Source organism: Nicotiana sylvestris, chromosome 10 (assembly GCF_000393655.2).
Source record: "Nicotiana sylvestris chromosome 10, ASM39365v2, whole genome shotgun sequence".
Lineage (NCBI taxonomy): Eukaryota > Viridiplantae > Streptophyta > Magnoliopsida > Solanales > Solanaceae > Nicotiana > Nicotiana sylvestris.
The window spans coordinates 37,120,876-37,133,606 of record NC_091066.1 but is presented as its reverse complement, the minus strand read 5'-3'; the positions used below and the strand labels follow the sequence as shown (position 1 = coordinate 37,133,606).

The following is a 12,731-nucleotide window of genomic DNA, read 5'->3' as shown; positions in this document are numbered from 1 at the left end:
ACTGTGCGAAACTGGACTGTGCAGAATTCTTAAATCAGTGCTGAAATCAGCTGTGCATGGAAGTCGATGGAATTCTGAACTTTTCCGGATGGCTTCTTGAGTTGCTGTTTTGCTGCAGATTTGCAGCTCAAATTTAACCCAAGTTGATTCAATTCGCACCAGACTGTCCCAATTCCCAGAAAAATCAAGTTGCTTTTTTTACGACTACAAATATCCTTCATTCCAAAAAGACTTTAGTAAAGAGGAATTGAAATTCAGATGATATTTTCCACCCACTTTGGTGAACTTTGGTTTCAATACACTGTAATCAGTTTCAAACCTTCAAAACTGATTCTCGTCCAAACAATACTAGTATATTACACAGCAGACACCGTATTCAATCACAAACCCTTTCAATAAAGCTCCAAATCCAAACTTCAAATTCAAGTTTCCAAAATATAAACTCAATAGGGTACTCAGAATACCAGAATTTTGGAACAAATCCTCAAACCCAGAATTGAATCTTCTAACAGCTAATTCGATTCTAACAGCAGCTAACAAAGAAGAACTCAGTTTAAAACTCAGATTTCAAGTTATTCAACAGATTTCAGCTAAGAAAAAACAGCAGGTTCTGAAATATTAAACTGGGCAAAATCTGGACCAAAAAATTGCAATCTGAAATTTCTGCAAAAAATTAAAGAATGAAACTGTATTGAACTTTTGTTAAAGAAAACTGAAAAAGAAATGGAAACTTAAGAATGAATATAATGAAACTGTACTGAACTTTTGTTAAAGAAAACTGAAAAAAGAAATGGAAACTTAAGAATGAATATCGTCTTTGCAGAATAGTCCCTTCTTCAGCACCTCGCCAAGTTCAGCTGGTTTTTCTGATCTTAATCCATCTTTAAAGTTTAAACAGTCCCCAGCTGAACTTTTCAAATCAATTTCCAAACTCCAGAAAGAAAATTACTACAGCAAATACCAATCAGTTCGACTAGAACCAGCTGAACACAATTAATTTTAAAAGCTTGGGAAATTCGTGTCAGGAATTAGACGATAGCTGCAACTAAGTTTTAGCAAAGCTTTTTGCTTCAAATTTTTCAAACTTCAGCAACACAACTCTAAGTTCAATCACCGACTGCAGAAATTTTCAGTAGTGCAGAAATACCTGTGTAATAATTGGAGTCAATTTGAGTTCTACAATTTCTGGGCAACCTTCTTTCGCTTTCGCGAAATGCAGGCCGCCTTCGCGATTCATGCAAGTTTTCCGGTGTTTGCGTTTGCAGCATTCCTCAGGCAGACGAGGCCTTCTACAAATTTTCAGCCTCTACCTTCATTCGAATCCTCCTCAAATCAACCCCAACGGCCTCCAAGGGATCATACATATACAACGTGAAACAATCCTAGTGTTTTGATTGATTCAACTGATTACGATGGCTCTGATATAAATGCATATCTTAAGGAAATATGATCTTATTTCTAGGAGAAGGGCAGTATCTTTTTCTTTTCTTTTCTTTTTTCCCTTTTCATGAGGTGTCCTGTTAGAAACTTTTTCTTTAATGATTCAAAAGATAAAATATGAAATAAAAGAAATAAATATTCCTCAGATGACATCACAAAAAATAAAAATAAAAAGATGAAGTATACAAATAGTAATCTACGGGGTACAAGATGCTAGTTTCCCATCATTACTTGCTTTGTGCCTACTACAGAGATTGTAGCCATTAACTCCTTCAAGATTACATTAACTCATGGAAGTAAGCAGCTATTTACTTTTTTTTTTCTTCTTTAAGCAGCATAGGGAAACCTAAAATTTACCATTCAACGAGCTACTAGCGTATGGACCATACCTCATGCTTATTCTACACTAAAATGAAATGGGCTGAACATATGAAAAACCAGCCATGCTTCTTACTAAGTCTCACAGATCCAGAATCTAATTCTTGAACTTGAGTTTTTCAGAAGGATAAACTCTATCTACTCGACGTCCATTTTGTCCATCCCCATATGAGAAATCTCTGCCACGGAACTTCTTACTTTGAGTTGGTCTACTGCCGGCTTCACTGCTTTCCTGTTTGTTTCTCCTACGACTGTCAATGTAAATGGCACAAGATTTATGGTGATTGACCAAATAGAGAAGATTGCGACTAATCGAGAGAGGAAAGAAAATAATAAATGAAATAGGACCAGAAATCTTAAGAATTAGTGAAATACAAACCTGAAATGCAGCAACAGACACAATACACCAACAAGTGCAGTGCCTCTGGCAACTGTTTTCAGTAATGGCCTCTGTCTATGTTTGTCATTTAATTGACCAGAATCTGTTTCTTGCCGCCTCTGTGAAGCATTTTCTTCCAACACATATGAAACTTTATGTTTTGTATCATCCTATTTAACAAAAAGAAAACAGAAATTACTAATGTGATTGAAAGGCAAAGCCTTGAAATTGTAATTAAAAAGAGTTAGTTCAAGAAAATTTGCAATGAGGAATACTTACATCATCTCCTGGAACTGTTGGTTCACATACTTCACTTGCATCTCCTAAATCGTAGACAGAGGAGCAGGGACAGGAATGCTCTTTTTCAATATGCTCACAACAATTTGCAGAAATAACAGAATTCTGATCCATGTTAACACCATCCAAAGTCATGGATGGTTCACATGTACTACTGACTTCATCAGAAACAAATTTCAGATACTGTGAATCGCCATCACATCCTTCACTAGTGTTAACTAAAGACACATTCTTAAGATTATTTCTGCATGCAGTATCAACAAACTTATCTTTACTTCTTGCAGCCTCCAGTTCTTCATCAAAATAATTTGAGCTATTTCCGTGCGATGAGACAATTTTATCAGTAAGAGGCTGCAATTCATCTGGACAGGAATATGTCAGTTCACTGAGACTAGCAGAAATTTTAGGTTTTACTATAGAAGGTTCTTTAGTATCATGAAACATGAGCTCGTTGGTTGCAACATTCAATGCGTTATGACCTGCAGATGCATACTTATACTGCCTATCAGCATCATTTTCCAGCAAGGCACAAGGAGTTTCTGCTGTTAAACAATCATCTGCATCAAATTGATCATCGAAATCCAAAGCACGCACCCGACATAATACAGAGCTCATGCTAGTGGTTGATGAAACTTCTGCATCTTCAGTATCAGAAAATTTATTCTGAAGTCCGTTTTGGGAAGTCCTTTCACTTAAATTTGGTTCATGAGAATCAATATCCATAAAAAGGTTCAAAATATTATCTTCACCTTTCCGCGGTACAGGAGTACTTCCATCAGTGCCACCAATAACTGAATCTGAGAATGCTAAGTAGTTAGATATATAACTACTTTCCACTTCATTGTCAAACATAGAATCTCCAACAACTGACTCGTCATTTACCACATTAAGGTCCCTATAATCAAAGTGTATACTATCATTGGCAGTACTATATTTCCCTCCATTTCCTCGAGAAGTTAGTGATCTTGATTGAGAATTGGTGCAAATTGATGAACAGCTATCTTCTGTACGGTCATTCCTAGCACACTGAGATGGAAGAGTTTTAGATAATTTTGATCCGTACTTGCAGAAATCACATTTATAAACATGGTGGCCATGAGAACATGAGAGTACACCAATTTTCTCTCTGCCATTCTTTCTAACAGCTGAATGTTCGTCAATAGAATTGTCTGCATCTGAATCTGTGGTGTTATCATCTTCAAGCTGATTCATAAATGAGCAACAAGACTCTTCTCCCACAAACTTGCTCTCAGCCTCATCAGACTCTTCAGATAAGGAATCATAGTTTCCTTCAGATTCTCTGGTTTTATTTCTCTATATCATACATATGGATACATTAGCATCTCTACAACAAGGGTTTAAGCATTTCTGTTATAAGTAGAACAAAAGAAGAAACAAAATAGCGTACAATATTTTCTACTAATGGTGCATTTAACCCTACCTCCATATGTTTTGATCTTGGTTCTTTATACGAGTAATAACCAGAAGAACTTGAAAGGCTGCTTGATGTCTCTAAGCTTCTTCGAATGCCACCTACCATATCTTTTGGCATGACTACCGTATAGGTCACCAAGTCAAAGTCAGGAACCTAAGGGATGGATACAAACAGGTTTCTGTAAGGAAGTATAACTAGCAACCCAGAGAACATAAGAACTAGACAAAGAAGCAGAACTTCTTCAGAAGGAAGTGAATAGCCTCTGGGAAAAGATTCTTACCTTCAATTGTTTGGAACGGGCCTTATTTGAAAGTGCCCTAATGCAAATACAAACTTTACGAATGTTCTTTTTCTCAACAACATCTGATGGGGAGAAGAGATCGATACCATTTAATCCCAGTATTTTGCAGATCTGCCAAAACAAGGGATTACAAGGCTATCCCCTTTTGTCGGGTCTCATTAAGGGTTTTTCCCCTCTTAAGTAGCATTATCGGCCATTGAAATAGTGCCAAATCAGATAAGAATGCAGCTATGACTTACCTTCAAGAATGAGTCAACATTAGAGTAAGGCATATATCTCCCACTGCATCTCCGTGAACTAAGTGGTTCATACTTCAAATGTCTTAGCTCGCCACACTTTGCCAATAGCATATTCCATAATACTTTGGAGACTTCAAACCTACACAGGTTATCACTTCCAAATGTTAATACTGTTATATTCGTGAAATAAAGAGACGGAAAGGAAAAGAGAAACGATTCAGTTGGAAAGGCTAGCAGCTAAACAAGATTAACAGCTAATTCAAAAATTAGTTAATCTGACGTGGATGGCTAGGATTCATTGCAACCTACGGCCTAGATCGACTCTCAGAAAGGATATAAATAACTCTAATCGATGTGGGATTGGGCATAATGAATTCTGGAAAAATCACTTTCCTTCCTCGTGCATTTCTCTCTTAGCTCTCCCTCTCTCTCTTCTCTCTGAATCCTTCCCCTTCTCGGTTATTCTCTCCTCTTCTTCTCTGAAAGTGTATCTCCATTAATTTCTCACTCAAGTTCTTATTGCAGGGTTATTGAAATAACGAATGCAATTGATGTTGGTGACTGAAGTTTTGAGGAATTGGAGTTGCTAAGCTGAAGCTGCGATTCGCAGTAGATAAGTTGATATTTCAGTAATTGTTATCTAGTTTCCTTAATTCTAGTAGCCGTTAATCTGTTTCCTTGTTATTTACATAATTCCATCGTAATTTTGATTTTTTTGTCTAGTTAAATTGAAGTGAAATTACCAGCTTGGTTGAATTGAAATATTGAGGTCATAACATATACAAGGTCATATCCCCTTGACCATCTAGTAAGCTACAATATTCTTCGGAGCCAAAGAGGATACAAGTAAACATCAAATGTAAGCCAACAAGTTGGAAAGGAAATGTAACAGTGTGAAGGTGCAAGAACTAGAACAACAACTAGTCAAACTTACAGAAGATCCCCAGAAAGGATATAAATAACTCTAATCGATGTGGGATTGGGCATAATGAATTCTGGAAAAATCACTCTCCTTCCTCGTGCATTTCTCTCTTAGCTCTCCCTCTCTCTCTTCTCTCTGAATCCTTCCCCTTCTCGGTTATTCTCTCCTCTTCTTCTCTGAAAGTGTATCTCCATTAATTTCTCACTCAAGTTCTTATTGCAGGGTTATTGAAATAACGAATGCAATTGATGTTGGTGACTGAAGTTTTGAGGAATTGGAGTTGCTAAGCTGAAGCTGCGATTCGCAGTAGATAAGTTGATATTTCAGTAATTGTTATCTAGTTTCCTTAATTCTAGTAGCCGTTAATCTGTTTCCTTGTTATTTACATAATTCCATCATAATTTTGATTTTTTTGTCTAGTTAAATTGAAGTGAAATTACCAGCTTGGTTGAATTGAAATATTGAGGTCATAACATATACAAGGTCATATCCCCTTGACCATCTAGTAAGCTACAATATTCTTCGGAGCCAAAGAGGATACAAGTAAACATCAAATGTAAGCCAACAAGTTGGAAAGGAAATGTAACAGTGTGAAGGTGCAAGAACTAGAACAACAACTAGTCAAACTTACAGAAGATCCCCATCGGCAAGCAAATCAGAAATATGTAGGTGCTCATCAAACCTCATCTTCAGAACTTCGCCAAGCCATATTCTTGTTTGAGTCTGAAATATACATCATTATTATCAACATAACACACACGCTGACATGTGAGAATTGAATTTCACAAAGAAATTTTTTTTTTAAAAAAGGAAAAAAATGACAGCAGCTTCTCTATAATCTAGTGAATTTGACCTGCAAAAAGACATCATCAAGTTCTCGGAAGCTAGATTCAGCCGAGGATTTAGAAGAATCGCCGCTGACTGCGGCAGCAACAGCTCGATAGCCGCCCATTGTTTTTTTCAGTAAGTAAATTCACTTCTGAAATATGAGTAATATCTACACTGACATATAGCTATTTCAATTTTCAAATTTCAAATTGTAGAGAATGGAACATTAATGGAGAAAATTAAATGTAAGGATGGAGGAGTAACCGCGTAGACGCAGCTACTGCGTGCAGTGACAGGGAAAATTTAATTAATTTAGGGCAGGAAATAGTGAAAAAAGTCCATGTGGACGGACTGTGTTTTACTTTTAGGTCAGATGAAACCAAAAAGAGAGAATCCAGTCCGCCAAATCTCGGACACGCCTTTTGTTTTTTTCTCGCTTTTTTTCTTCTTCGTCCCCTCCTTTTCGGGCTTTCCTCTCCTGTTCTTCCCATACAGCACTATATTCTTTTTTATTTGATTTCATTTTTTAAAATAAACCATGTTTTTTGTATTGATTTATTTAGTTTTGTCTTATTTTTGAGTTTTTTCCTTTGTACATAAATTGCAAATATTAAGAAAATATTTTTCTCATGAACTATTTTACTCCAATGGAAATAAAATAACTTTCCTATCAAAAGTAGATAAAATATTTTTTAAAATTATTTCTCAACATTCTCCACAATATTTCCTATCTCCACCCCCACCCACCACCCAACCCCTTCCCCCGACCCCCAAACATCACCACCTCCACTCCGACCCTTAGAACCCAACCTACTACCTTCCCTCGCCCTTACTCATTTCGTCTCATATAGTATTTGCCTAAATAATATATTTTTCATAAATATTTTCACCGAAAATAAGTAAGAAAACTACTTATTTTTCAAAAAAATATTTTCCTTCGTTACCAAACACACCCTTATCTAGAATATTTTTGTTACTTGTTTACCATGAAAACGGTAACAACAATTAAATTTAATTATGAGACTCTAAAAATACGTGATCTATTTTTATGCTAGTTGTTAGGCAGATGATGCTATGTACGCGAGACTTAGAAACGGAATGAGAGTTAAGGATAGGGTGATAACCAAACCAGTAGGTTAATTATCAGGGTCTCGAGCTTGTCGATTCGGGGGCCTCGAGGTCGATTCTGGAGCCCAGCTGTGAGCTATTGAAGGTGATCGAGATATGGCTAGCAGTTATAATAAAATCAACAAAGGCTCTTTATGGCCAATGATAAGCAATAAATGAAGAACAATAATGAAGATAATAAATGGAAGCAATAATATCAAAGAATGTGTTAGAGAGCAAAATGTTTTAGTTTATTTAATATGGAGCAAAAACCATCCTTACAATGCGGTAAGGACCCCCTTTATATAGAAAATGAAGATCTTATCATAGTACAAACGCATTTATTATAAAGATATGGAGATGGGACAGCTAGTCGACGTCATGATGCGGGCTCAGACTAGCCTGACAGACTTTGTCGGCTCTAGCTGTACCCTTTGGAACTCCCCTCTTTTCCAATATAGTCGTTGGTCTGCGTTGCCCCGAGATCGAGCATCGACAACCCTCGAAGGTGAACCTCGATCCTAGTCTTGAGCCTTGGGAAGTATGTTCGCGGGGCATCATAATGACGAGGAAATTGGACCCTTTGATTTTGACAGTGCACAGATAGTTTCCGCGTTTCTTAGAGTGAAAGTGATAAGAAACGCCCTTAAATCTTTTCCCCCTCCGATATTCTCGTAACGATGGCAGTCATAAGGTGCCAAAAGGCGACGCACACGTAGCCCTTGAAGGCTTCCGCATTGATTATGGCAGTTAGCTACCCCTTGGCCTCCTTCAACGGGCATGCGGGGCTTCCATAAATACTCAACTTCTCGTTCTTTCCAACTTACTACATTTCCAAACCCCAAAAAAGGTTCCTTCTACCTTTACCCTTGTTATTTCCTAGGAACGTGACTCCCCTTTTTCTTCCGCAATTTTCCAGTAATGGCAAAAACTTCCGCCTCTGTTTCTTAGGAGAATGTGGCCTCATCCTCTTCTCTTTTATCTCAAGGTGAATCGGCAATGCCTCCTCGTGTTGAGGAATATGTTCCAGGATTTTTCGCGATGGATTCTGATTTTAAGGTCAAGAGGCCTTCTTCGAAGTCGGGGCGCATGACTCAGTATATTAGCTCGATAACAGATGTCGGAAGAGTGAGAGCTGATTGTCACTGGGGGGACGTGGTGCTTGTGGAGATCCCTTCTTGGGAGGAGGATATTATGACATATAAAGCCGATTTTCTCAATGTGTATACTTATCCATTTACCTTTGGGCCGGTAGGGCCATCTTCGCCCCCCGATCGACCCCGTGATTCTTGACTTCTGCCAACAGTATCAAGTGACCCTTAGCAAAATTCATCCTTCATTCTGGCGTGTTATTTACATGATCAGATACTACGCGAACATAATCGAGGAGATGCCCTTCACCCTCGATCATCTGATCAGGATGTACAGCCCCCGTCTCTTTCGCGGAGGTCTAATCAAACTCCGCTATTGAGCCTCGAGGGCCCTCTTCGCCTATACCGAGGAGCTTAGGAATGGGGGATGGATAAGCCACTTTGTCCGAGTAAAGACTTCTGACCTGATCCCGGCAAAAAGGATGTCGTTTTCCGAGAGGTGGAATGTGGAACGTAAGTAGACACGTTATTTAGCATCCCCTTGCTTCTCTTTGAGTACATTCTTCTCCTTAATTTTTCTTGCTAATGCAGTCGCAGCAATTTATCCTGGCACGATTGTGGACCTCCCGAGTTGGATCGGCCGTCTGGACTCGATTTGTCCGTATGTTGAGCGAGTGTGGCGTGATTTATCCCGAGCTCGGTGGGAAGGGAAGGATCATGGTGAGCCTCTACCCCTGCTGTAGTCATCCTTTTTGACCTAAATCGCTAATGGTAGAGCTCTCGTTTCCTATGCTTACCTCTTGTATTTATGTAGGTCTGGGGGAGGTCCCCTTGTTGAAAGGAGCATTACCCGGCGAGGAGAATGATTTGTCACCCGATGAAGGGAAGAAAAAACAAAGGGATCCGTCGGACAGACCTTCGAAGTCCAAGAAGGTTAAGGCGGAGGAACTAAGGCCGACCCGGCAGGCCTAACTCCAAAAATGGCGGGAAACCCTCGAGTTAAAGGTGAGGGGGAAAATAGCTTCTTTACAGTGCTCGAGGGAGGGATAAACCTGACCGATCCTTGGGCCGTAGAGATGGTGGCTTCCGAGTCGGAGCCTGACATCATTACGGTCCAACTTCATAGCGGAAAAACAACTGAGGGAGTACCGAGATCTACCCCTAAGCTGGCTGGTGGCCAGAGTTCCCCTCTATCTGGGGGGTGCCTTTGTTAGGTGGTTCGGAGGGGCCTAGTCCTGGGCCCCAAATGGACAAGGAATGGTCCTGACTAACCCTGCTAGTGCCGTGGTCGTGGTTGATTCCCCTCAGGGAACAACCCTACCTCCCAAGGGAGTGCAAGATGCCCCGCACGAAGAATCTTTCAATGTATGGATGCCTATCAAAGGTGGAGATGTGCTCGAAAGGATTCCAACCGTTCCTAAGGGAACCCCTGAGATCAATGCTTCCCTCGTCTTTGGCGAGATGATCAGGCTTTGCGAGAAGGTAATCTTTTCGAACCCTGCATTTTGCTTAGGCTTCGGTTGCTCTGACATTTGCCTTTCTAACTTGTCTTTTTTCATGGCTTTAGGCCAAGGTGCTTTACAATCAGACTTTCTCTCGGTATCAGGCCGAGGTGACCCGTCATGAGCGCGAGAAGGCTCTTCTTACTGAACAAGTTATCTAGTCCTCGTCTGTCATTATCTGCATGATTTGCCATATCCCAGTGTTTTAACATCTTGGATCTGATTTGTGCAGTTTGAGAAGGAAGGTGCCCTGCTGAGGGAGGAGCTCCGGGCCAGGGACTCCGAAGTGTCCGAACTCAAACGGCGTGAGAGAGAGATAACTTCCGAGAGGGATGCCCTCCAGGAGAAGGTGACCTTAGTTGAGCGTCAGCTTTGTGACGTGAGGGAGGATGGTGACAAGTACAAAGGTCTCTATTTTGAGTTGGTAGCTGCATTATCCGGGATCAAAACTGAAGTCGAGACGTTTTTTTCTTTGCATGGGGAGGATGTCATTGCGACAAGCGCTCAATACGGGAGGGCGCCTGAGGGGGCCAAGCCAAAATGACTCGGGCTATGGAGCATGCTCGATTGGGATCTCAGAGGCAGACTTTTGGGGACATAATGCGGGAGATGTCATTTTGCCTACCGAGCTCGAGAGGGTGAAGACCCTAGAGAAGAGAGATGTTGTCTTGCTTGCTTTCGGAGGTGCGCCGGGCAGTGGCTCAAAAGGTGATTAAAATGAAGGCAAAGCTCCCAGGGGGGAAGAGGCCGTCGAAGAGGGGTCTCTAAAGGACCCATAGTTGTTAGGGTGCAACCTTTGATGGAGATATAGAAGACGTAGGCTCGATGATAGATTAGGATTCTGTTCGGTCCTCTCTTTGTAAGGGTTTTTTCAAGACTTGTAAACATCCCCCTAGGGGCCATAAGAAGGCTTTTTATTTCCTATCCCTTCTTTCCCTTTTGTTTTGTGGAAATACTATGTGATGTATTTTGACTTTCAACCCAAGGTCCCAGACCTCGGGTTAGACCCTCGGGCTTTGCTATTGTCGAACGACCTGGCTTTTATGTATTCGGCCGGCATAGCCTTTGATCTTAGCGCTGGTGACAGCGATTCGTACATATTGGGTCGGTATGCCCTTTTAGTGTAAGCTGGCATTTGAGCTCTTATGCTTTTGCTCTTAGGTATTTTCAATAGTTTGGGCTCAGTTTCTGAGTCAGTTTTTGACTTGGGTTCATTTGACCTTCAAGTTTTAAGATTTCGAGCTGGCCCTTAGGCTCTTACGCGTTGGGTCGAAGTGACCTTATACATGGGCTGGTGACAATGGCTCTTACGCCTTGCCCTTAGGCATATTTAGTTAACTATTTTGGGTTTAGTCTCCGAGTCGGGTTTCGACTCGAGGTCATTCGACCCTCAAGTTTTTAGATTTGAGTGGGCTGCGACAATAGCTCTTACTCCTTGGGTCAAAGCGAACTTTTATGTGGGCTAGCGACAATGGCTCTTTCGCCTTGAGTTGAAGCGACCTTTTATGTGGGATGGCGATAATGGCTCTTACGTCTTGCCCTTAGGCATATTTAGTTAACTATTTTGGGTTCAGTCTCCGAGTCGGGTTTGGACTCGAGCTCATTCGACCCTCAAGTTTTTGGATTTGAGTGGGCTGGCGACAATGGCTCTTACGCCTTGGGTCGAAGCGACCTTTTATGTGGGCCGGCGACAATAGCTCTTACGCCTTGGGTCGAAGCGACCTTTGATGTGGGCTAGCGACAATGGCTCCTACCCCTTGGGTCGAAGTGACCTTTTATTGGCTTTATTTTCCCTCGATAAGGACTTTGAAATAATTTTTGCCTGACTCTTCGATGGTTCGATAAAAACCTCGATTACAAGTCATTATGTGGCAATAATCGAGCACCTCGGGAGGTTTGGCTCGGAGGCTGAGTATCTCGAAGCCTGTGATTTGGAGTTGACATGGTTGAAGCTCTTTTGCCTATGTCGAGGGTAGCCTGTTTAACCAGTTCTTTTCGAAGTAATTGATGGCCTGTGATTTTGTAGCGACGATCAGGCGTCCCCGAGTCGCATTAGTTCGGCTGGTACAAACTTGTGACCGGACTCATTTGTGTTCGGCCGAAGCCTTTAGGTCCCGAGTGAAGTAGTTTCGGCATCTATATCGAGGGTATGCCTTTTTAGGGGTCTTACAAGTTCGATATATCCAAAACTTTGAGATCGGGTTTATGCCTTTAGTGAGGTCTTACAAGTTTTACATGCCTTTGAGGTCTTACAGTTTTAGATACTTGGTACAAGTATTGTTCATGCCTTGCTTAAGATCTTACAGATATTGTTGTCGCCTTATGTAGGTCTTACAAGACTGAGGCTGCCCTCATGTGGTCTTAGGACCCCGAGTTTTGATAAGTCGATAGAGGTTTGCTTGACGGCAGTCCCCGAGTCGTCGAGGGTTTCTTGACTCGGGAGCTATTACTTGCAAACTTGGTATTGCCTCATTGAGAGTTTACGATTTTGGCGATTCTGACCCTGAGGTCATGCGATTTTTGAGATTTTGGCGTCAGTCTCCGGGTGTTTGGGACACCTTTAGTTTTGGGGACATTTTATGATCTTGATATTACCTCGTTGAAGGCTTATGAGTTTGGAGTTTCAACCAGGGGGTAGTTCAAGTGTTGAATTGTTGACACCAGTCCCCGAGTGTTCGGGTCATTTTCGAAGGAGGAGTCGCTATTGCGAAAATGCTGAGTTTCTGTTGGAGTGTGAGATGCTTTGATAAAAGGTATTCTTTGATTACTTGACACAAGCATACATGTTTTCGCCGTTGGAGTCCCGGCTATG

The 12,731-nt window shown here is 41.0% G+C and overlaps 1 protein-coding gene across 1 annotated transcript; it reads right to left on the bottom strand.

Moving 5' to 3' along the window:
• Window positions 1-1,602: 1,602 nt before the first annotated feature.
• Window positions 1,603-6,669, bottom strand: LOC104210636 (uncharacterized). Its single transcript, XM_070160415.1, has 8 exons — window positions 6,245-6,669; window positions 6,023-6,114; window positions 4,470-4,608; window positions 4,210-4,341; window positions 3,936-4,082; window positions 2,477-3,808; window positions 2,198-2,367; window positions 1,603-2,069 (listed from the first exon to the last, which is right to left on the bottom strand). The coding sequence occupies exons 1-8, from the start codon at window positions 6,341-6,343 to the stop codon at window positions 1,916-1,918; spliced, it is 2,265 nt and encodes a 754-aa protein (XP_070016516.1). The 5' UTR covers window positions 6,344-6,669; the 3' UTR covers window positions 1,603-1,915.
• Between the last annotated feature and the right edge of the window lie 6,062 nt (window positions 6,670-12,731).

What these genes read in the sequence shown, in the direction of transcription:
- LOC104210636 (XM_070160415.1), bottom strand. Translation starts at nt 6,343, where the DNA reads ATGGGCGGCTATCGAGCTGTTGCTGCCGCAGTCAGCGGCGATTCTTCT. An exon ending in CCCGTTCCAAACAATTGAAG is followed by an intron (nt 4,083 to 4,209) that starts GTAAGAATCTTT and finishes TCCATCCCTTAG; the next exon opens with GTTCCTGACTTTGACTTGGT. An exon ending in CAACAGTTCCAGGAGATGAT is followed by an intron (nt 2,368 to 2,476) that starts GTAAGTATTCCT and finishes TTTGTTAAATAG; the next exon opens with GATGATACAAAACATAAAGT.